The sequence below is a fragment of the Corvus kubaryi genome, unplaced genomic scaffold, assembly GCF_017639235.1.
Source record: "Corvus kubaryi isolate FWS band 111438036 unplaced genomic scaffold, C.kubaryi_AGA036_p1.0 split1-131, whole genome shotgun sequence".
NCBI classification, from domain to species: Eukaryota; Metazoa; Chordata; class Aves; order Passeriformes; family Corvidae; genus Corvus; species Corvus kubaryi.
In genome coordinates this window covers 20077772-20099610 of record NW_024582073.1, presented here as the reverse complement: position 1 = coordinate 20099610, position 21839 = coordinate 20077772, and the positions used below count along the sequence as shown (strand labels likewise).

Here is a 21839-nt window from a genome sequence, read left to right as displayed (position 1 = left end):
TTCTGGTTGTACTACTGTGTATTAGGCAGAGACTGAATGGGTAAAGGAAGAGAGCAAGTGTAGTATATTGTTGCTGGCATGTTCTGGCTGTTGAAATGTTAGGTCTCATTCATGAAGGGCTGCATCTGTGCCATGGTTATTCATGTGTAAATAAAGTTTTTGCTCTATTGGAAATCCCAGGTAATCTGGTACCAAAGTAAGTATCAGAGTCTTAGAAATAAAAGAGCAGGGGCAAGAAGGGGAAGATGCAGTCTCCTTGCATGTATTTTGGATGCCTGACAAATGGATCTCTTACTGAACAGTTGTAAATCAAACTATTATGGATAGAAAGCTTTAGAGTAGAATACAAGGCATCATAATAAAATGTCCTAGGGTTTTTTTAAAGAAATATGCCTTTTTAATCTTTTTGAACATTTGGTTGTACAAATGAACCCCTTCCCTTCCTCATCTAGCTCTCAATTAGAATAACTTCTGACAAAAAGCCAGCGGTAATGTACATATTCCCATTACAAAGCATTTGCCAACCAAAATTTCTAGCAACTACTGCAGAGAACTCACAGATGTGTTCATCACTGTTTTCCCAAAGAAATTGCCTTTTATTTGGGTCAGTCTTGTTTTATGCTTAGTCATTTTAAAGCCAAAAAGCATTGTTTTCAAAAAGTCTTTAAAACGTGGATCAGCTGTATAAGGACATAGGGAGAGCTTCCAAAACATTCAGGGAAACTGTTTTTCTATTACCGTATGCCAGTGATGGGATTGCTCTTTTTTCTGCTCTGAGGATTACAGTTAGACCCTGCCTGTTCCTATTTGAGGTGTGCAGGACAGAAGGAAGGTTTAGTACCACTCTTCTACAGAACAAGGTGTTCTTTTGAGATCCCCACCTCACCCCTTTAGTCCACAGAGCCTGCATATGTGGACTGTACACAACGTTACCCCAGTTGTCAGAGGAATTGTCCTCAGCTGTTCTTCTTTCTAAGAAGAAATCTGAAATATCTGTCCACCTTAGTAGTTATTTTTTAAACCTTCTGTAAGTAATGCACTCTGTTTAAGAGTTGAAATGGACTGAGATGTCCCATGTGAACAGATCTGGCTAAAATCTCTGAGAACCTGAGTGCTTTGCCTATTTTGGGAATCTGAAGGAAAGGATGGAGGCTGGCATCAGTGTTTTACTCTCTTACCTTTAAACTTACCTTGCTCTCAAGATGCGATGCTACCTGACATGATGGAGGTAAAAGTGTGAGAAACAGAACTTTCACTAAAAATTCCATGTATTACAGTTTGTGATTAAAAATCTGAACAATCAATCTTGAATACTTTCCAGCCTTTCCTAGCTATTTGGGAAATGTTGACAAGTGTTGCAAGTCATTGCCATGTAAACAGAGAAAACCATTCATTTTTATAACACTGTATTTTGCCTGGAGAGCCATGATATGATAAATAACATAACTGAATCAACTTTCTTTATTTAGCATGTGCTGCCATAACTACAGGATATGAACATGTTGGTGACTTCATTGCACTGAGTGAAATTACTAATGTATCAAATGTCAGCTCATCTGTCAAGTTATTTCTATCATAGTTTTGGTTCTTGGAGGTTTTTTTGGTGTGTGTGGTATATTCTGAATTCTGAATGAATTTGAACAGCTGTAGTTTATGCTCTATTTGTTTGTATATGAACAGATACATTTCCACAGTAATAGCTTCCCCTCTTTATCCTTCCTCTCCAGCATTAGAAATAGATTTAGCTTAGCAGTTACTGGAAATGAGAAATTAAGTATCCAATTATTTTAAGTTATTTTTGTATTACCATAGCTTTTAAGAAGCTATAGGAAGATTACTGAAAGATTATTAGGTTGTAGTTTTCCAGGGGTTGCTGGTAATTCGTTGTGAATAGCACTCTAACAACTCGTACTGACTGGCATAATTAAATGTTTCAAATTTGCCCCAGTTTTTGCAAGATTTATTGCTAATTAATCTTCTTTTTTAATCTCACTGGTATGTTACGCTACTGAAACATCCACTTTCAGAAGTAGATATTGTCATGTTACTATACTACTTCTTTTTATATGCTCTTATTACTGTAACACACAGGTTCTAGATCTCTGTTTCATTCTTCTCTCTGAACTTTTGTAAACACTGTTCTTATGTAGTGTGGCCAGCTTGCCAAAAGTATTATTAAGATAGTTTTTATTTCCAAATTTACTAGAGAATTCAAGTAAAACTATTAATCTTAACTACAAGCTTTTTAGGATCTAATAACTTACCCTTTAGAAGAATTGGTATTGCAGAATTAGTAGCTATACTAAAGGATAAGTACATTATTCAATGTAGACAAATTACCCAGATAAATTTTGAATTTGGAGCTGTACTTTTTTGTCCTTTTTTTTTTCCTTTTGATTCTTGTGGGCATTGGTTTGTTTTGTTATAATCTTATTGGCCTGATTGCTGTCTTCACTTACCTTTTACAAGTAAATTCTTGCTTTGTCTTTGGTGTTTTTACATTGCATAATATGGGGAAACCTTCTCTTTCTCTTTTATTCAAATGTATTCAGATTGCTAACTGAAGGCCAGAAGAAAGCAGCAAAATGTTTTATGTGGAATAACAACGTTGGAATATTTAAGAATAGGGCAGCTCAAAAAGGATTAAGCTAGGTTGAAGTGAGACATATCTGACATCATAAAAAATAGAGGTTCTTGGCCTGAGGAGGTTTGTTACTATATAAATAAATTGAATTCCTCTTTTCCAGTGTTTTGTGCTACTTAAATATGCTGACTAAGCTGTTTCAGCACTTTGATCTGCCATGATCTGGCCCTAGCTGTACTTTCATCCTTTCAGAAGTATTTCTCACAGCAGTGAATTTGGCCCTAAGGAAATGAGTATGCAGATTTCCTTTCTCCATTAAATACTACCTAGATGCCTGTCTTTATTGAACAAATAAACTAGTAAATTCCCTGAGGATTTAGGTTTTAAGCCACTAACAACACAATTCACTGCGTCACCTTAAAGAAACCCCTGGAGAGAAATACAGTATTTGCCAGCAAGGAAAATGGTTTAGAAGTTATGTTTTTGGGACTGGTACTGTTGGATGCAATCCTGATGTATTTTATGTGAAATACAGTTTTTTGTGAAGATTTGAACATTGTACATGATAGTAGTTATATCCATCATGTTTCAGTGCTGTTCATATGTGCTATTCTGTCTGGCTTCCAGCTCTCTTACCCAAAAGGCAGAGAGTTTGACCTGTTCTGTCCTCTGCTTTGGAGACCCCCGCATGGCCATGTCTGCTTAAGATAGTGCTGAAATCTGTTTGCCTTGTTCGATTCACTTGTCCTCAATCTCTAACACAAAGGGTATACCCTGAAAAGATTTAGTACTGAGGAGACTTTACTCTCTTTTCACTCTGCAGTGTAAATAAAGGTGCACTTAAAGGTGTTTAGAGACTCTAGGAAAATGGAGGTAGATGATACTCATTAAAGAACTTGGATTTCTTCCAGTCATTAAGCTTTCAGAGTGATATTTTCCATCAAGATAGCTCCATAATGATAATTTTATTTCTGTAAATTTTTCTGTGCATGGGAAATACCAATTCAAATTAACATGCAGTGAACATCAACAAAAATACAAATGCTTTTGTTGTTTCCCCTTGTGATCAAAATACACTGAAATATTATAAAGAAATATGAAGTAAGACAATATCAAGGCCTTGTCCATTGTCTTTTGATTGATTGTTTTCAGAGAGGAAATTGTGATCATTGCCTTCAAGAACAGAATTCAGGTTTTCTGAAATTCAGTCTTGTCCTCCTTTCAATATGACGCATGATAACTTCCTTATGTAGGTATATTTTTGGTATTTATAAAGATTCACAGCATTGGCCAATCCATATGTGAAAATTTGTAGGTGGCCACCATGACAGTTTAGGCCTGTATCCCAAAACCCAGTAACTTGTGTTGAAATGGAACACAAATTTAGTGATAGCTAAGCAGAGTTAACAGTCTGGATTGACCTCATCTGATTGCCAAGGAGCTTAGCAGCTTCCATCCTGCTTTCACTGAGGACCATCCAGCAAAGGCCACCATTTCGTATGCGTTCTTTATGGAAAGAAGATGCCACAGTTGCAATTTCGTATGATACCTTATTCTGTTGCATTTTGTTACCCTGTGTAAATATATTTCCGTTGCATTGCTACCGTCAAGGCTGTTAATCAAATCTGGTTTGTATTAAATCTCTTCTCTTTTGTTTACCAGATGATGGCACTAATACTGCTCAGGAAGCCCTCCTTGCTGATGGCAATGAGAACGTGCCAGCAGGACTAGGAGTTGTGGTGTGGAAAGTCCCAGAACAGACACAGCTCGTGTCTTAGCTACCAGTGCTGCTCATTGTTCATCTCTTTAAATTAAAATCAAACACAACTGCCTCAGAAACCTGTGGACAAGAGAAAGGTACTGTGCATTGCCAGCATGTTGGTTGGGTAGGAAGAGAATGAATCTGCCATAAAGATATGATGCTATCACTTTATTAGAGACAATATCATTTGAAGCTTCAAGTTTGAAAGTCTTTTTGTACTGTGAGACACTTTTAAACCCAACCAGATCTTGCAGTAAAAAAAATACCAAATCTATATGAAGCTTTTGTCTTTTTGTGAGGTGCTTTGGTTCTCTTTACAGAGATGCTTTCTGGATTCACTGAACAGATTCTTGGTAAAAACATTTCCTTACTTGGTGTTTTCTTCTGTAATTTTTTAAGTTGTTCCATCCCCCCAGTGGCATCTAAGATGTGCAGTACAGAAGGATGCTTAGAGTCTTATATTTATCATATGCTTGCTAGCTTGACCACTGTGTTACCTCAGTTGTATCTGTCACCATTAATAAAGAAGAAGGGCTTTAGTTACTTTGGTCTGAGTCAAGAGAGCTAAGCTCCTTTGACAGACTTTTCCAACCTTCTGTTGACTTTTATGTGTTTATAATATGCACGTCTGGGTATTCAGCAGGGAGTTATATGTGCCGTGCATAAACCCCAACACAATATTTTGTTTGCTTCAAGGATCATCTTGAAATTACTTGTTTCCTCCTATTAGAGAAGTATGGTAAGCATGACAGTTTAACACAGTGCCTAATTTTTTGTTTTTTTAATCTTGTGGTAGTCCTGCAGTGATGACAGAGTTATTAGGATTAGAAATATTAGGAAATAGTAAACCCCCACTGTGTGTAACTGTCCTTTCTGCAGAAAAATGCCATTGGTCCCTAGAAAAGACATTTTTATCTAGAAAGATGTTGAGAATATAATCAAGGTTTGCCAGAAAACTTTAGTACAGAAAGAAAAGCAAAGCAGCCATAACCCAGGAAATATCCTTTCCCAATGGCTATTTTGTAGTTTGCATATTGAAATTGTTGTATCTTTGCTACTCACAAACTTTTCTTGATTATAAATATACCTTGTTATATTTAGTATAGTGCACAGTGAACACTTCCTTCTCAGTTTGGAATAGAAAAGTATGACACTAGATAAGGCAAATACTATGGGAAGTGACAGATGTAGAATGCATGATGATTAATGAAAAAGTCACAAAGAAGGAAAGAATAAAATAAAAAAAACGCAGGATACAGAATAGGTCTTAGGGCCCATCTGTTTTCTATGACACTCAAATACAGCTACTAGTTCATTGTAGTATCTTTGATTTCAACACTTCAATGAATTTCACTGTAGTATAGTCATCATAAAGCAACATATAAAAAGTGAAGAAGTATGTCTAAAACAACTTAATGTTTGTTAATATACTTAGCTTTTACTATAGAGAATAATTACTCTAATTTGTAATTTCTAATTTGTAAGTGAATTTGTTTTGGGGGCAACAGATAAACTGATGTGACTCCTAAATTCTCTCTTCTGTACCTGGGAGGGTACTTCATCCCTTACTTCTGAGTGGGTTTAACACTTTATGGTAAATGCATGAGGAGCTTCAGTCATAGATGTATCTAAAAAAATTATCTCCATATCTACTTAATAATACCAGAAAGTAAATGATGCTGATTTTGAAAATAATTAAAATGCTGAACTCTAAACCCATCTGATAAGTATTGTAACTTGGCTTTCTGTGAAGGTGAATGTATTTTAATTTTTAAATTTTGAAAGATTGCTATTTAAAGATTATTTTCCCCGTTGTCCTTTAGACTGTTCTGTTGCTGTACGTCCAAACAGTTGAACATGGACTAAAAATTTGATTTGGACTTAATAGTTTGTTTAGCTGACTCTGCATAATAAAAATGAAGTGTTCCAAACATGAGTCTTCAACAGCCGATGTATTTTGGAAAGTGATTATTTCATGTGCAAATTATCTAAATCTATCCGAATAGTTGGAACTAGCTTATGAGAATTTGAACAGTGGGTTTTCATCTTCTGGATTGCTTATGCACATTTGCCCAATGCTACAGGAAAAAATTCTGCCTGTCTGGTTCCTGTTTCTCTTATTTGATCAGTCATATTTCTTGCATATCAATGTCTTGTTATTTGTCTGGACTGTTCCTGATCTCTTCCAACTTGCTCCTCAGAATGGAAGTGTAAACACAAGCAGTCATGCAGGAGTGGTACTGCTGTATCATGCAGCTGTGAGCTGACACTTTGCTTTAGAGAATCACTGGCTGCTTCTATGAAAATTTAGGATTGCTGCAACATGCCTGGCCCTGCAGTAGGGCCAGGCACATTTTTTAAATGGCTCCTTCTTTCTTTTGCTTACTGATCATGAAATCTTCCAAAGATTGATATTTTTCCCCTTTCTTTGAATGGTGAACACTAAATTGAGATAAACTTCAGTAGTGCCCTCATGTTTCCATTTTTTCATAACATCGTTTGAACAAACAATCTGTGCTGACTAATCCTCTGTACAAATATTACTCATGTTCGCTGCCATGTGATTGCAGATCCATTATTCTCCAAACACAGAAAACAAGTACTATAACATGCTTATGTCTAAAGAGTTTCTCTTACTTGCAAATGTAACAAGGTAATACATTTGGGTGGCTGATAGCTGTGCAGCTGCTGGCAGAATTCCCACACATGTTTTGCCATTAGATAAGTCTGTGGTTGGTAATGGTCATGTTGAGATAAGGGATGTTGCACTTAGTCATCTAAAAGTAATCATCTATGTGTTGAGTGTTTGCAAGAGGTCTTAAAAAGAAAACTAAAAAAACTTTCCTGATACCATGGAAAGGGCTCTCAAATATATCAGACTTGCTGTCCAGTATTAAGCACAGCAGATCTTCAGTCTTCTACTCCATGTATGTTCATAAATGAGTATGAATGGGAAAAAAAGGTATGAAGTGTGAGAAACCTGCAGCCTATGTGTTGTGCATTCAAGAAACAGTAGTGAGAGGCCATAAATTTGACGGTTCTGAAAATTCCTTAGGATATATCAGTTTTGCAATACCTGCTGCTTTTTCTTGATAAATATGCTCTCTCTTGGTTATGGTTGTCTTTCTAGATTTTTGTTTGTTTTTCTCAGCTCCTCAATTAAATTAATTTGTAATGTCAATAGCTCCAAGTGATGTTTTGAATATTAAATATCTTTGATAATGGAATTTTATTATGGCAGTATATGTATGCATGTGGAGAAAAGCCTGTTTTATGCATAGAATTGTGTAAATGTTGATTTCTAGTAGAAAAATCTTGAAGGACACTAATTTTAATCTCAACACCTGCAACTTATCCTTTCTGAATGAAATCCATCATGTGCACATATGCACATACTATATTTATACTGGTGTGCTGGATGTTATTACAACACAAGACAAAAATGTGAGATTTTGTAGTAGAGGGGAGGGGAAGAGTATTTGGGCATTTCAATTAACTTCCAACAATCAATGGAAGAATTAAAAATGCACACTCTGGGACAGTGAAAGGAAACACATAACCTTTTTATTTATTCGTGAAGACTTGCATATCTCAAAGAAAACATCTAGTAATTGTCAATTCTTAATCCCTTACAACATTTGGGAAGTATTAGTGAAGATCTTTTTGATGTTTCCAGATGTCTATTGCAAAAAAAAATAATAAAGAGTATGTGTTTGTAGCATAGCCATTTGAATTGATATGCCCTGGGAGGCGAATGAGCATGGTTTCACTTAAGATCTCCCAGTTTTCACCTTGTTCACTGAAACAGGCAGCATTTCAGCATTTCCCCTTTCATGTACAAGGGCAATGTATGCAGGTAACAGCTAAGTCTTGATTTACATGTAGCTTTCAGTTTTTCTAGTATAGGTTTGCTCTGTAGGAGGTGAAAAATTGCAGTGTTACTGCCATAGCCATACTAACCTTAACCTTAAAGCAAAACCTTATTCACACTTTCACCTAAAGTTTAGGGAGATGATGTAGAAAGAATAGTTTTTGGCAATACCTATTTCCATATTTTTCCACTGAGTCTTCATTAAGACTAAGTTTGTAAAGCCACTGCTAGGACCCTAAATTTGAGGCTTATCTCTGCCACCTCTTTTAGGGGACGAGGTGGGAAGAGGAACAGAACTGCACACTAAGATCAATTCATAGCAGAAATTATATGAACATACTTTTACACAACTGGATTAATAGATAGGATTGCAGCTGTATCAAAATTGCATGATTGAATTGCAACTTGAATAAAGATTTTTGTCCATGGTCAGACACGATTTACAGAACCATTTAGACTTTCCAGAGAATAACCTTCTTTGCAGGAACCATGGCAAAGAAGGAGGTTGTATTCTGAAGCAATGAAGCATAAACATTTTTCTCTCCTTTTAAGCATTGGGACTTCTGTAGGTGACACGTCTTGGCTTCAACTTTATGCAAAACACTGTACCATCTTCACAGTCTCCTCTCTGAAACAGTGTTGTGAAATGAAGTCTTGATTTCTCAGTGAAGGAGAGATGTTATATAGGTAAAGAGAGATAAGGATGTTTTCTTCAGAGTGAACAACAAAATCACTTTTTAATTCCCCTGAGTATCCAAATCAGCTTGACTATGACAACACTCAGCAGTTCAGGATACACTGCTAGTAATGCTGTGCCCCCATAAACTGGATACCCCCATAAGTTGCATACACAACTTGCATACTAGAGAGCTCAAAGTTACCTGTGCAAGTATTCTGGTTCTGTGTAACATTATCCCAAATTTAGAAAGATTTTAGGAAGCTTTATTTCCATATATATATAAATGCATAAATTAATAAATAAATAAGTGTGCATTGATTAATTTCTGAGCGTCAGAATACTTTGGGACAGTCTAATCTGGACAACAGAAAGTATCACAGTCTATAGTGGTGTGTCACAGAGTATTTCTGAAGTTCTGTATTTATATCTACTTGCCTGTTTCTCTCTTTTTGAGGTGAACCATGACTGAATGTGTCTGCTTTTTAACATTCTGAGGGATGCTATCCTTAAAATTATGATGTTGATATATGTATCTGGATAAATATATTTTTTGCAAGTCTTCATGGCCACCACATTCAACTTTAAGTATCTTCAGGGAGCACATTTGTATTTCTGGTGGCCAGCATGCCAACAACATTTCCAACAAGTCTGGAATGGTTTGAATCAAATTTGCTGGCAGTTACCAGGAGGGTATTTTATTTGTAGTCTTCTCACGGTGGTGAAGCGTTCTCTATTTGTGGGTATTGGAAGATGGTTACAGAAAGAAAGCCTTTAGTTCAGAGTTTCTCTGTGCTTTTCTTGTGCTTTGTCCTGTTTGTCTCTGTCCTGTTCAACCAGAGAGAGAGAAAAAAGTTTGTCTCCAGGCTCTTGCTGTGTTAGTATCTAGCTGTGCTCTTTACTGTCTGTAGTTTGAAGCCCTTGCACAGCTTCTTTTCAGAGAGTTGAGAGAGGAAAGAAGCTACTGTCTGGCTGAAACGCTCAGTTTAAATATTTTATCCCAGGTGATGCAGTTGCATCAGCCAGTTACCAGAGTGACTTAAACTCTGTTCACTGCAATGAACATTCACTCAAATACCAGTTTTAAATTTGAAATACTGGTTTTACCTGGCTGATTGTCAGAACACTGCTGTGAGAAAGTTAACAGATCTTCCGAGGGAATTGCAGTTTTGTGGGACACTAAATTTGATGATTCCTGCCAAAAAAAATTGCAAACTCTTTCTATGTCTCATAAGTTTCATTTCTCATAACCAGTATGCAGTATCCAGTCTCTTATTTCACAATACTGTCCTCAGAATATATTTCTGATAGTCTTTCTGTAAGTGCAATGCCCACTTTACTGAGAGATTAAGTGATTTGGTAAAGAAAATACAAGGCATCTGTGACAGAACTGTAGGTGGAACCAAAATCCATCAAGCCTTAGCCTGTGTGTTGCCAATAAGATAATAATTACTATCCAGTTAGATTTGAAATTAGATTTGAATGTGGGGTTCAAGATCACTGAAGTTGAGCAGGAGTCATTGATGCAGTAATCAAACACAAGGTTGAGGTCCTAAATTCCTGAGCACAGATAGGTACTTTTTTTGGGGATTCTGTGACTTCAAAATCTAAGCAACAGCACTGCTAATTCTATAGTGTATATATTTACTTTGATCTCTGGAGCTAAGGGACTTGGCAAAGTGGAGCACAATGGGAGCTTTGGAGAAAATAAAGCATGTTCTTTTGTCACTCTTCCTGTATTACTGGAATAGGCTGATATCTTCATTTTGGCTAAAAGTTGTGGTTCTAATGAGAAGTTGTGTGAAAGTTGAGCCGCCCCTTGGTAGGTGAAGAAGTGTCGTAATTCTTTTTTGTGCTGACTGATGTGCTCGTGCTGCTCTGCACCGAGCTGTGTGATTCTTCTGTGCTGGAGCAGTGAGGTGGCAATGTGGGCTGTCTGGCCCAGTGTGAGGTAGATTGCAGACTTAGTAAAGGTAGTCAACAGCAGAAAATAGTTATTGACATCAGAGACAGTGGAATGAAATCATGCCTCTTCTGCTTCACTGTTCAGCTGGTAACTAATATCACATCCAGAAGCACCTTTTCTCCTCCATACACCTACCTGACCTCTCAAGTCTGTCCTGTTGATTTACAAAATAATAAATATTCAAGATACAATGAAGTGTTAGGTTTCTCTCATTGAGGTTCCTCCTCTCTCTTGAGTCACCAAGTTGGGAATCTGAACCTCTTCCCCCAAACCTGTCAGTTGCCTTGTACATTTACTACACAGCTGTCATCCCTGAATTTCTAATTTTTCTCATTTCAGGTTTTAGTTATTCTAGCTCTTTACAATAAAATAGTAATAATAATAATAATAATAATGATAATAATAGGTTTCAAAAAAACCTAAAGGAAGCTTCCTGCAAAAATCAGGTGAATAGCTAAACAAAGCTGGTCCAGTATAATCCAAAAGCCTAAATTTGACAGATTGATTACATCTGTGGGGTGTCAGTAATAGTCAATAAAGATATTAGAATCTGTCTCCATATTTGCTATTTATCTACCTTTAACTGAGAAATGCTATAACTTGCCCTTTTTTCCTCGTTCTGTTTTTGCTCTTAAATGTTCTGCTTTAATGGGAATGCTGCTCCTCAGTGAGGAGCATAACACCCAGGGTACAATGAGAAGGTCCTGAGGCTCATGCACTGTGCCAGACAGCAGGCATTGGGTCTGGGCTCCTATCCATGCTGGAAAGGAAGGAACTGGCCCCAACATCAGAGGAACAGCTCTGCTTAGAGCTGCCTCTCTGGAGTTGCAATGATCCCAGCAGCCTAAAGCACTCTGGCTGTGTAACAGAGCTGAGTTGTGAAGGTTGTGGAGGGAGGGTTCTGTGGTATCATTTTTAGTTGAGTTTGAACTTTGCCTTTCTGTGTTAGTGTCTCTTTTATTTTATATGTATCACAGGACTTCTGTTTGTAGCATTTTGTCTTTTAATAGGGCTAATAGAGCAATTTTAATGATTAATGATTTGATAAATCTTTGAAACAGTTCTATAAGTTAAATTGGGTAAATGTTAATAAAGAATATACATTCAGTGAAGCCAGTGAATATGTTTTATTTACTTGAAAATCCTGGAATCAAGCTCACAGCTTGCTGAGAAGGGATTCAGGTTAAGTTATCAGTAACTCCTAGTGTATGAAAATGTTGTGTAGTGCAGAAGGGAGGTGCAGAATCCCTTCCCTTCCTCCTGCTGTGTCCTTTTCTGCTCAGAAGATTCTAAATCTAAAAAGATTCCTTTTTACTTGTGATAATTCCTTTTAAAGTAAAAGCTAGTTTTTTGGGTTTTTTTTTTGGTGGGCTGCTTATGTCCTTTCACTGGAATGAAGGTTTTAATATACTGGATGCTATCCAATTGCATGCAGTAGTACCAATTAAATAAAAATTCTGTGTCACATGGTTGCTACTAGTAGGCACACACACATTTGTGTGTGTGCATAGGGTCTAAATGAGTTCAATATACCTTTTTTGTTTTGTTTTTCTTTCTTTTTTTTTTTTTGGTGGTATGCAGTGACTTGGATACATACTTTAGTTCCATGTGTTTTAACAGATGCACACGTGTCACAGGCAACCAATTCACTGAAGAGAAAATGAATACATTGGTGAAATTAATTCAGGAACTTGCCAAACTGGTTCTGTTAACTAGTTCAGTTCTGTATAAGGATTTGGAAGTCAGTGGTTCGTGGTGAGAAGTTAAAATCTGGGTACTGATTGCTGAGAGCTTTGGGAATTTTCTAAAAGACTGTGGAGTGACAGAATCACAGATTGCCTTTGCTGAGATGCCACTGAAAAAAATATGGAAGCAATTACTAACCTGGACAGAAGATCCAGTGCTCATCCTCAGGATGTCACCTGCTGTGGAAATCTGAGCAAGTGTCAAACTCATGGTACGCTGTAATCTCTACCAAGGAAAGCTCTGTTCCACATTGCTCTGCAGGATTATGTTACTATGAGGTCTTTTGGCAAAAAAACAATTAAGAAATGCGTATAGTTTCTTGGTGATTGCTTTCCATATAGTTTGACCCTATAAGGTGTATTCTTATTAAAGCAAGAATGGCTCAGGACTTTAGGCTGTGAATCTGAAAAAATGAATGTGGAGCTGTTAGTTAACAATAAAGATGTTTCTGGTTTTTCCCATCAAAAAATTGCAAGTGACATTTACAAAGTGTTCCACTGTAAGGAAGCTCTGTATTTCTGTAAGTGGGCTATGATTTAAAATAACCCTCAAAGGTTCTACTGTTACAGAAATAGATCTGTCTTTGTAGGTAACTAACAGAGGGGTAGCAGTAAGGTGACCAGTCTACAATATACTTAGAAAATTATACTGATAATTTGTATTTAGATTTTTTGGCTGGGAAGAGTATTATTTTACAGTCCTGTAGAGGTTCCATTTTTCTTTTATCCATTCAGTCGTGTTTTATAACATAAAACTGAGAATTGAAGCAGTAAATGTAGGTCATCTGAACCTTGTGAGAAATGTGCCTTGGGCAGCTATGAACATTGTCTTTCCGATACAGTAACTGGTTGATTATCACTGTTTTTTAAAACTATAACAGAGGTGAACTGCAAGTTACTTCTGAAGTTAACATTGTACCTGTGTCAACTGCATTTACTATTGTCAGATGCAACAGTAATAAAATTTATTTTAAACTTCTTGAATGTACAGGATTGTGCTATGCTGAGAATGTACTTACATCTTATATTCACAAACACAGTGAGGGTTATGGGTAGCTTGCACCAGGCTCTGCAGAATCATAAAGAAAGGTTGAAATAAAAAAAGCTGAAGTAAAAGGGCACACTGTATATGTGGAGGTGTAGTGTCTAGATGAAGAAGCTTTATTATTTCTCTCCAGTACCGGAGTTACGGCTTGATGTTTCAGCTGAGATGACTCATTGACAATTTCACTTTCCAAAAATTTTATTGCAGCTGAATAATGTTGTTGAAGCCTGAAATAAGGCTGGAATGCAGAATTTTGGTTGATACAATTCAGTAAATTTTTCGTGTTATCATGTTATCCATATTTATTACTTGATTTTATTGGTGTGCTTACTTTTCCTATTGATTACTGTTTGTTAGTGAAAGACTCACTCTAAAGATACAACCCTCTGCATATTTTTGTGTATTTCATACAGGATCATGTTTAAAGACTTGCTTTTCTTTAAATGGACTTACTTTTCAGTAGAAAGTATTGGGTTATTTTTTTCCTTATTCTTTGTAATCAAAATTCTTTGACGTTACACTTTCACATTTTTGCAGTACTGATTTTTCTTATTTTTTCTCTTAAGTTTTACTAATCTTTAACATCTAGAATCATCGTATAGCAATTAATCACATAGTTTAAGGTCTTGTTTGATAAAATCAGGGAAGAGATTGAGGTATTGATAAAAAGGATCGTTTAAATATGGTAAGCAAATAGAAGAGAAATTGGAAGTTAGGACATTGTTCAGCTGATTGGTTCTCTAGTATGTTAAGAATTCAATGGATTTCCCAAAATACCTGTAAGAGAAATCGTGTTAAATATTTTGATCTTTTACACCGCAGTCCCCCAAACTATTGAACAATTGATTCAAATCCAATCAAGTTTATTTAGTTGTTTTTCTTCAGTGACAATTGCCCCTATACTTATCAAGTAAAGTGAGAAACTTGGTATGTTCCAGAGACTGCTGGAAACGTGACTTGTGCTTTAGAATCCATTACTCTTTCCTGTCCTTTTTTTTGGTGTGAAATATAAAATACATGCAAATGATTCCAAGATTTGCAAGAAGTGTGTAGAACTCAGAGTGCAGGAAGCGGCTATTTTTATTCACGAAGTGATTGTGGGACTGTATCCTGGTGGCGTCATGAATTTGCCTCTCAGCAGACATATGGTGAGTTAATAAATAGGTTGTTGGTTGAAACGTCTGCATCAGTAAAATTTTGTTAGAGTGGAGTATTCTTTTCCTTAATTTTTTCTCACTGTGTTTACAAGTTGTTTGGTGGGGTTTTTGTTTTGTCCTGACCTTTATCCAGACGTTAAATGTGGGTAGTCAGCCAGAAGGGAATCTAGGCCCTCACTGGTTCTGTCCCTTTCATTTGGGAAGGAGAGGATGTACTCTCTGCTTCAGCCCTTGTGTGTCTGTGCTCTGTGCCTGAGTATATAGATAGGCTTTGTGTTGCCATAGTTCCTGCTTTTGAAATAGGTAGGCTGGAAGATTTATCTAGGGAAGAGTGAAAATGGAAACTTTTTTTTATGCCCACCAGTGCAGCTTGATGGGTGGTTGTTTCTTGGTTTTCTGTTTTGTGGGGTTTTTGTTTATTTGGTTTGGTTTTTGTTTGGTTTTTTTGTTTGGTTGGGTTTTTTTGTTGGGGTTTTCGGTGCTTTTGTTTTATTTATTTTTTTTGTTGGTTTAGGAGGGGGGTTGTTGATTCTTTTTGTTTTGTTTTGTGGTTTTGGAGAGTTTATTATGTTTAGTTTGGTTGGGAGGTGGTGTTTTTGCTCCCCTCCCCACTCTCCTTCCTTCTGTGCCTATAAGAGAAGAGGGTGATTTTCTTCAGGTTCTGGGTCTAAGCTTTTATTTTACTTGAATGGTACACTTTTCAAATGGTGCAAGTTAAAGGAGAAAGACTGAGAGCAATGCCTTGAGAATTTTTTTAATTCTAAAGAGTGCTTTGAAGAGTAATTCTTAACTCTCTAATTTTTAAGGCTAATATGAGTATTAAATGTAATTTGAACAGCTTTAAGTACTGCATATTATATTTAGACCTGCATGTTTTCATATGCAGACAACAGAATGGTTCTGGTATGTGATTGTAGAACCGTATTTTTTCAAGTCTCTGGGTGATGGTGACTCTGTGACAGAATATGAGCTTTGCAGTCATTGAGAGTTATGCCTGGCCAGTGCCAGGCATCCCCTGATGTACATAATGTAAGTTTAAATATTCACACTGAATGGCGTAGTATCTTCATGATATACTTGGGAACATGCTACAGTCAGGGGAAATGGTTATTACTGAACAAAATATATGTGGTGGCTTTGTTTCTGGACGTTGTCCGTATTCACACTGAGCACAGTTACTTAACTTTCCTCATTTTTCTTATGGAGAAGCAAACACTTAAATGTTGGGGTTTTTTTTCCAAACTGTAGTTTTAAAGAGACAGGGCAGGATCTAGTGAGGTTAAAATTCATGTTGCCAGGCCAGTGAGGTATGGTTTTGGTTTCCTTAACTAAGTTAATTGTCTACTGAATTAAATCATACATAATTTGGCTACATCAGAGATTTTGTTCTAGAGATGTTTTCAGGAATAATTCCTTGATAGAATCTGAATAGCGCAGATAGCCTTTGAGATGAGGAACAATTAATTTCCATTTTCACATTGTAAATACTGTGGAATTATTATAGATTGGATTTGCATATCGATGTTTTTTTAGTTATTCTTTACAAATTGTCCAGGAAAGTAACACTAGCAACTGATTTTGAATTCAGATTGTCCATACAGTTAAGGATTTTGGATGAAATACAGTGGTTTAATATAGTTTTAGACTTTAGTAGCATAGAAACTCCATAGATTAATAGCATGAAATTCCTTTATTAAGAACAGTAATTCTTCACATTTCTTCTATTCATTAAAGAGTTCCTTTTTGTAATTTACCGTAAGAATGTTCCTGATTTGTTTTTCTTGAATCAACTACTGTGTGTAAAATCACAATAGCACCAGTGTTTGTTTTGTAAGGTAGTTCTTTTGTAAGGTTGTTTTTATACATAATAAAATTAATATGTATTTAATTTCCTGTTTTTCATAGGTTATGTATTAAAATGCTCATATAATGAATATAAGGAACAGATACAATTTTATTGAATAGGATAACTCAGTAGATTGTTATATTTTGAAGGAAAGATATCTGATATTAGAGCAAAACAACTATTTTGCTTAAGTTACGTCAGCAAATAATTGGTAAAGTTCATTTTTTTTAAATTGCTTTTTATGAATGAAAGAATGCAATGGGAATATCATCAGACAGACTGAGACTTGGTGTCCTGAGTTCTGTTCACTCTTCATCTGATTTGACTTGTTATTCTGAGCAAGATATTTAACTCACCACCTGTTTACCAGTCCTTGAAGAGGAGAACAAAACTGAGCTGTTTAGTTTGTCTGTCACACCTGAGGTATTGGTCACTAACCCTTTAGAAAGTATGTGCTAAGGAATGCACGGGATTCTCATTCTAATACAATTTCTAAAATAACTCCCTGGCAGTAGTAGGTTGGACAGAGCAGCTTATTGTTGAAGGCAATTTGATAGCAATTTTCTTGGAAATATAATACTCCAGTAATGTTGTTCAGTTTTAAAATAGTAACCTTTCTGCTTTGTTGACAATTTAATAATGAAATTACGTGGATATTTAAAATGAGCAGAGGACATGGCTTTGGAAACTAGTTCAGCATTGATAGCACTTGTTCCTCAGTTTGTTCTTACGGAGCACCAGGTTATTCTTAGAGGAAATCAGAGAGGAAAAAAGTCACAGATTAATCTTCTATAACTACTCATGAAGCAAACTAATAATGGGATTTCTTAATTATTGGAATTAGGGTTCTTTGCTATTGATATTCTCTTTGAATATTACATAAAGCTGATTAAAATAATTGAATAGTTTTTAAGTTTAGAGCATGCTGGGAAATGAAGTTAAATACCTTCTTGTTTCCATTATAGCTTTTCAAACAGTATCAGTCCTGAACATGAGCAGGTTACATATATGATATTTTAAGCAACATTTTAAAATATTTTTCCATTTTTGTGATACCTTTTTAATAGATGCTGAGGATGTGAAACGTGATGATAATTATGGATAATACAATTATGCATTATAACTGATACATTAGGGAGATAAAGGCTTTCTTCTTACTACAGGAAATGAACTATTCCCACTGAAATACTACCTCAATTAATTTATGGTTTTCTCTGTGCCTCTGAGCCATGGTTTTCCCATGCTCTGGGAATCCTGAGCATGGTTCTAGTCAGGTCTTGAATAAGATATAATTTCTGTTTATATGCTATATTCACCATAACTGTAAACACTTTTATTTCTGTGAACATCGAATACAGTGGATAGAGTTTAGAGATGGTGAAATAATTGTGTAACTTCTTACCTGTTTCTTTCAAACTCTGGTACATTATGCGTTATAGTATCATTCAAGGAAATTCAGTGTGCTTTAAAAATGGATGTTAAGTCTGATGTTTGATTCTGATCAATGCTGTACCCTAATTCTGTTCCCACCACTTTGCTTCTTCCAGGCCATGAGAGACTGCTCCCATGATGGCAGAGATTTGTATGAAAGGTTTTGTTGACCACTGCACGACTCTTAAATGCTAAAAGCAGAAGGCACTAGCTGGTAGCTCAGTGTGGAGCAAACATTTTATTTTAAACTTCAAAAACAATTATGTCAAAGAAAAGTCGTGCCAAGGGAGAGAAGTCCGACATGGAGACTGAAGCCCTGCAAGCTGCTAATGAGGAGCTGCGAACTAAACTAACCAACATCCAGATAGAATTTCAGCAAGAAAAGTCCAAGGTATTTGTCTGTCTCTATTTTGTGATCATTCTTTTAACAGTAGCACTGCTAGAAACCATGAGTTTGATACTAAAATCTGTTAGTCATAAAAGAAAAAACATGACAGAGGAGTGAGATCAGAAGAACATCTGATGAACTAAAACTGATGCCAACTCTTTTAGTAGTGTGCAAAAAGAAGCAAATATCCCCAAACACCCAGACACTGAAATGTGCAATCACAGCAATACAAATGGCACTATCTTACTGAAAAGGGAATTTTGTATTTGATCTTACTGAAAATCACGTTGTAAAAAGAATCATCTTCAAAACCAAACATCAGCACCTTATTCAAAGCATGTCACTTCAAATGCCTATGAAGAATATCAATTAACTGGGAACTGTCTGTCTGGGAGTCCTGATTTGATGTCCTGAGGTTATGTGTGGCATCATTCTGAGCTATTCAATGATGCATTATGCATCATTATGCATTAGCATTTCATTGCTAATGAAACAGATCCACCAATATTTGTCTGTCTAGCATGTGTTCAACAGGTATTTGGGTAATCAAGAGGACACATAGGATAAACTATATTAATTCATCAAATACATTCATATTTGTAAAGATTAGCATTTCCTTTTATATATTTCCATAGGTGGTTTACAATATGGACAAACCAGTAAGGATATTTCTATTCTGTTAGTTTATTAAAATCAATTAGTGCATTTGAATTTGCACATGGCAGTTCTGGAGATTAATCCATGTGTAGGTGAATTTATCTGTGTTTGACTGGGGATACTGTAGTTACAAGAGTCTCAAAAACTTACCAAGTGGAGCAAGTGTGCACTGAAAATGTATTCTCTTTATATAACATATCTTTGTTCTAGCCTTTTTTCTTTATATCAGTGTAAAATGTGGAACACCTGAATAACAGCATTTCTGTACATTCTAGTTTCATTAACATCCTTGTGTGATACTCAGCTTTGAAAGGTCTTATTTTTTACATTTTAATTTACAAAGTAAACCAAAAAAACCACCAACAAATGAACTTATTTCTTACAGAGGAAAAGGAAACCATAAAGCCTTAATTTTTGTTTGAGTGATGCAATAGGTTCAGAATGTATCAGTCAACTAAATTTGTGTTGCCTTGGAATTTTTTCTTCTTCACAGACTAAGGCAAAAAGCCAAATCTCTTATGGGTCAGGGGTATTGATGAATGAACAGATGAGTCAGGGGTTTTGCTACTGGCTTCCTCATTCACCTTCTTTTGCTGTTGATTGATATAATGACAACAAATTTTAAAACAAGTGGCACAAACTAATTGTGCTTTTTAAAACCACATACCATGAAATTTAGTAGTGACTAATACCCTTTATAATTTACTGGTCGATAAGTTGTATTATTTCACTGTCATTTTTAGTGTTTCAGTGTTTATGTTTTGAGACCTAAGAGTTGATGGTAGATTACATTTACACTAGTAAATTTTCCTTTTTAGTTATCTCATTTCCTGTCTTGTTCTGTATAACTTTATATGTAGAAATATGGATGTGAATTTTATTATGCTTTTTAAAATTGAATTTAAAAGAGCACATAATTGTAAATTTATCTTACACCTTGGACAGAAGAATGAATTAATTTTTCATCTTTAAATAACTCTGATTAAAAAAAAATTACATGGACACTAGGAAGAGTTTAGCCCTGATACACTTCCAGTTTTGATGCTTTACCTGTAATAGCATCAAGTTTAACTCTTGATTCAACTAAGAATGAGGTGTTGGTACTCGACGATGACAGCTGCAGGAACATCTTCAATAACTAGACTTCTTACACTATAGTCAGTCTAGGAAGATTTGCTTCAGTTTGGTTACTTCACCTTTCTTCAGCTTAAAAATTTAATATTTTCTAGTGTATTGAGGTTGTTACTGAAGACAGATCTGTGTATTGTGCACATATGTGTGCAGAGAAATGGGTGAGCTCACATATGTAATCTGTGAAAGAGGAAAGAGGAAATTACAGCCAGAGTGATCTAAAATCCTACTAAGTGTACATTGCAGTGTGCTGGAGTGCATTTCTGGGAGGATGCAGACGGGGGAAGAGATCATCAACCTCTTTCCCTCATCTTTGCTGTGGTGCTTGCTCTAAATCATTTAACTGGAATTGAATGTGTAGTTTATTTCCCAGCCTCCTCTCAGTCTGTGCAGCAGCTACAGGATGCCTTGACTGGCAAGATGAGTAAATCAAAGCCATAGAGATTTTTCCTGTTTAGATTGTAGTTCAAAAATAGTAACAAAACCAAGAGAAGTCATTTCTTGGTATCAGAGAAGTAAAAACACTGTACCTAGAGAATTCTTAATAAATTAGATATCTTTACTGGCATAGAGGTAAGAGTGAAGTATTGAAGCTGCTAAACAGACAGCTCTGTGACCCGTGGGACAGTAACTGTATTAGGAAAGGTAACAAACTCTTGTGGGGCCAATTTATTCAATTTAATTCTCCTAAACTATTTTTTCCCTCATGTATTTGCCTATATTAATGATTTGTCTGAGAAGGAACCTTCTAATTGATGAGAGACATCACAAATGGAAATTAGTCTTAACATACTTTTGCCTGCAGAATACTGCATTCTCAGAAATAAAATTTTACCCAAGAGACATTCAAAACTTTGTACATATTTTCCTAGTTCATCTTGTTTCATTGGTTGTTGATCCACGTAAGGAAATTTCGTCTGTAAAGTTGTTCTAGTGCATGTTTATGCAATACCTCATCCAAAACTGATGTTTGCAGGTCTTTGGATGTGCATCATTGTGGATCTTGCTGGTGGTGTTTTGGCCATCACACGAGTAGCTGGGTTCATGTATGTTGCCTAAGGGGTGAAGCAAGAGTTGTAGCCCTGCCTTGGTTCTCCTGTACTGTCTCTTGTTTTGGGAACACCTGTTTGTTAGCTTTGAGGAGCCTGTTGGATATAGGATGTCCTCTGGGACTGCAGGTTTGCTGCCACCTATGGAGAGCCTGGAGAAGGAAATGCATGAACTGAGCAGGGGCTCTCATACTACCCTTGCTCTGATAGTGAAAAAGCTTTGTTGGAAGACATCCAACCTTTGGGTAATGAGTAACAAAAGGAGTTGACCAGAGCACAGAAATTATACTTATTTTAAAGTGAGTGGAGACAGGACTCCCTCTGACTGAACCTTAAAGTCCAGTGCTATGAGCACAAGGAGCTGCTGTGAATGAGCATGGTCTTGGCAGTCAGCTCAGTGGTTTTATAAATGCTTGTGCTAACGTCCATGAATATTTAGGAACAAATATTCCTAAGTACCTATTCCCACTGAGATAGCTAGGAAAAATTAGAAGGTAGTCTTCTGATATTTCAAGTAATACTTTGTTCTTG

At 36.1% G+C, this 21839-nt stretch overlaps 1 protein-coding gene across 11 annotated transcripts in view; it reads left to right on the top strand.

The window, feature by feature from the left end:
- JAKMIP1 (janus kinase and microtubule interacting protein 1) overlaps positions 1–21839 on the top strand; it is a 228814-nt gene that overhangs the window by 45698 nt on the left and 161277 nt on the right. For 8 of the 11 annotated variants that reach the window (XM_042053543.1, XM_042053544.1, XM_042053547.1 and 5 more), the window contains 2 exons: positions 4247–4441; positions 18200–18474. In XM_042053543.1, coding sequence (XP_041909477.1) covers positions 18346–18474 — 129 coding nt within the window. In that variant the 5' untranslated portion in view covers positions 4247–4441; positions 18200–18345. Of the gene's footprint in view, positions 1–3809; positions 3834–4246; positions 4442–7203; positions 7309–18199; positions 18475–21839 lie in introns of those variants that run through there. The other 3 variants (XM_042053537.1, XM_042053541.1, XM_042053539.1) reach the window with 3 other exon arrangements.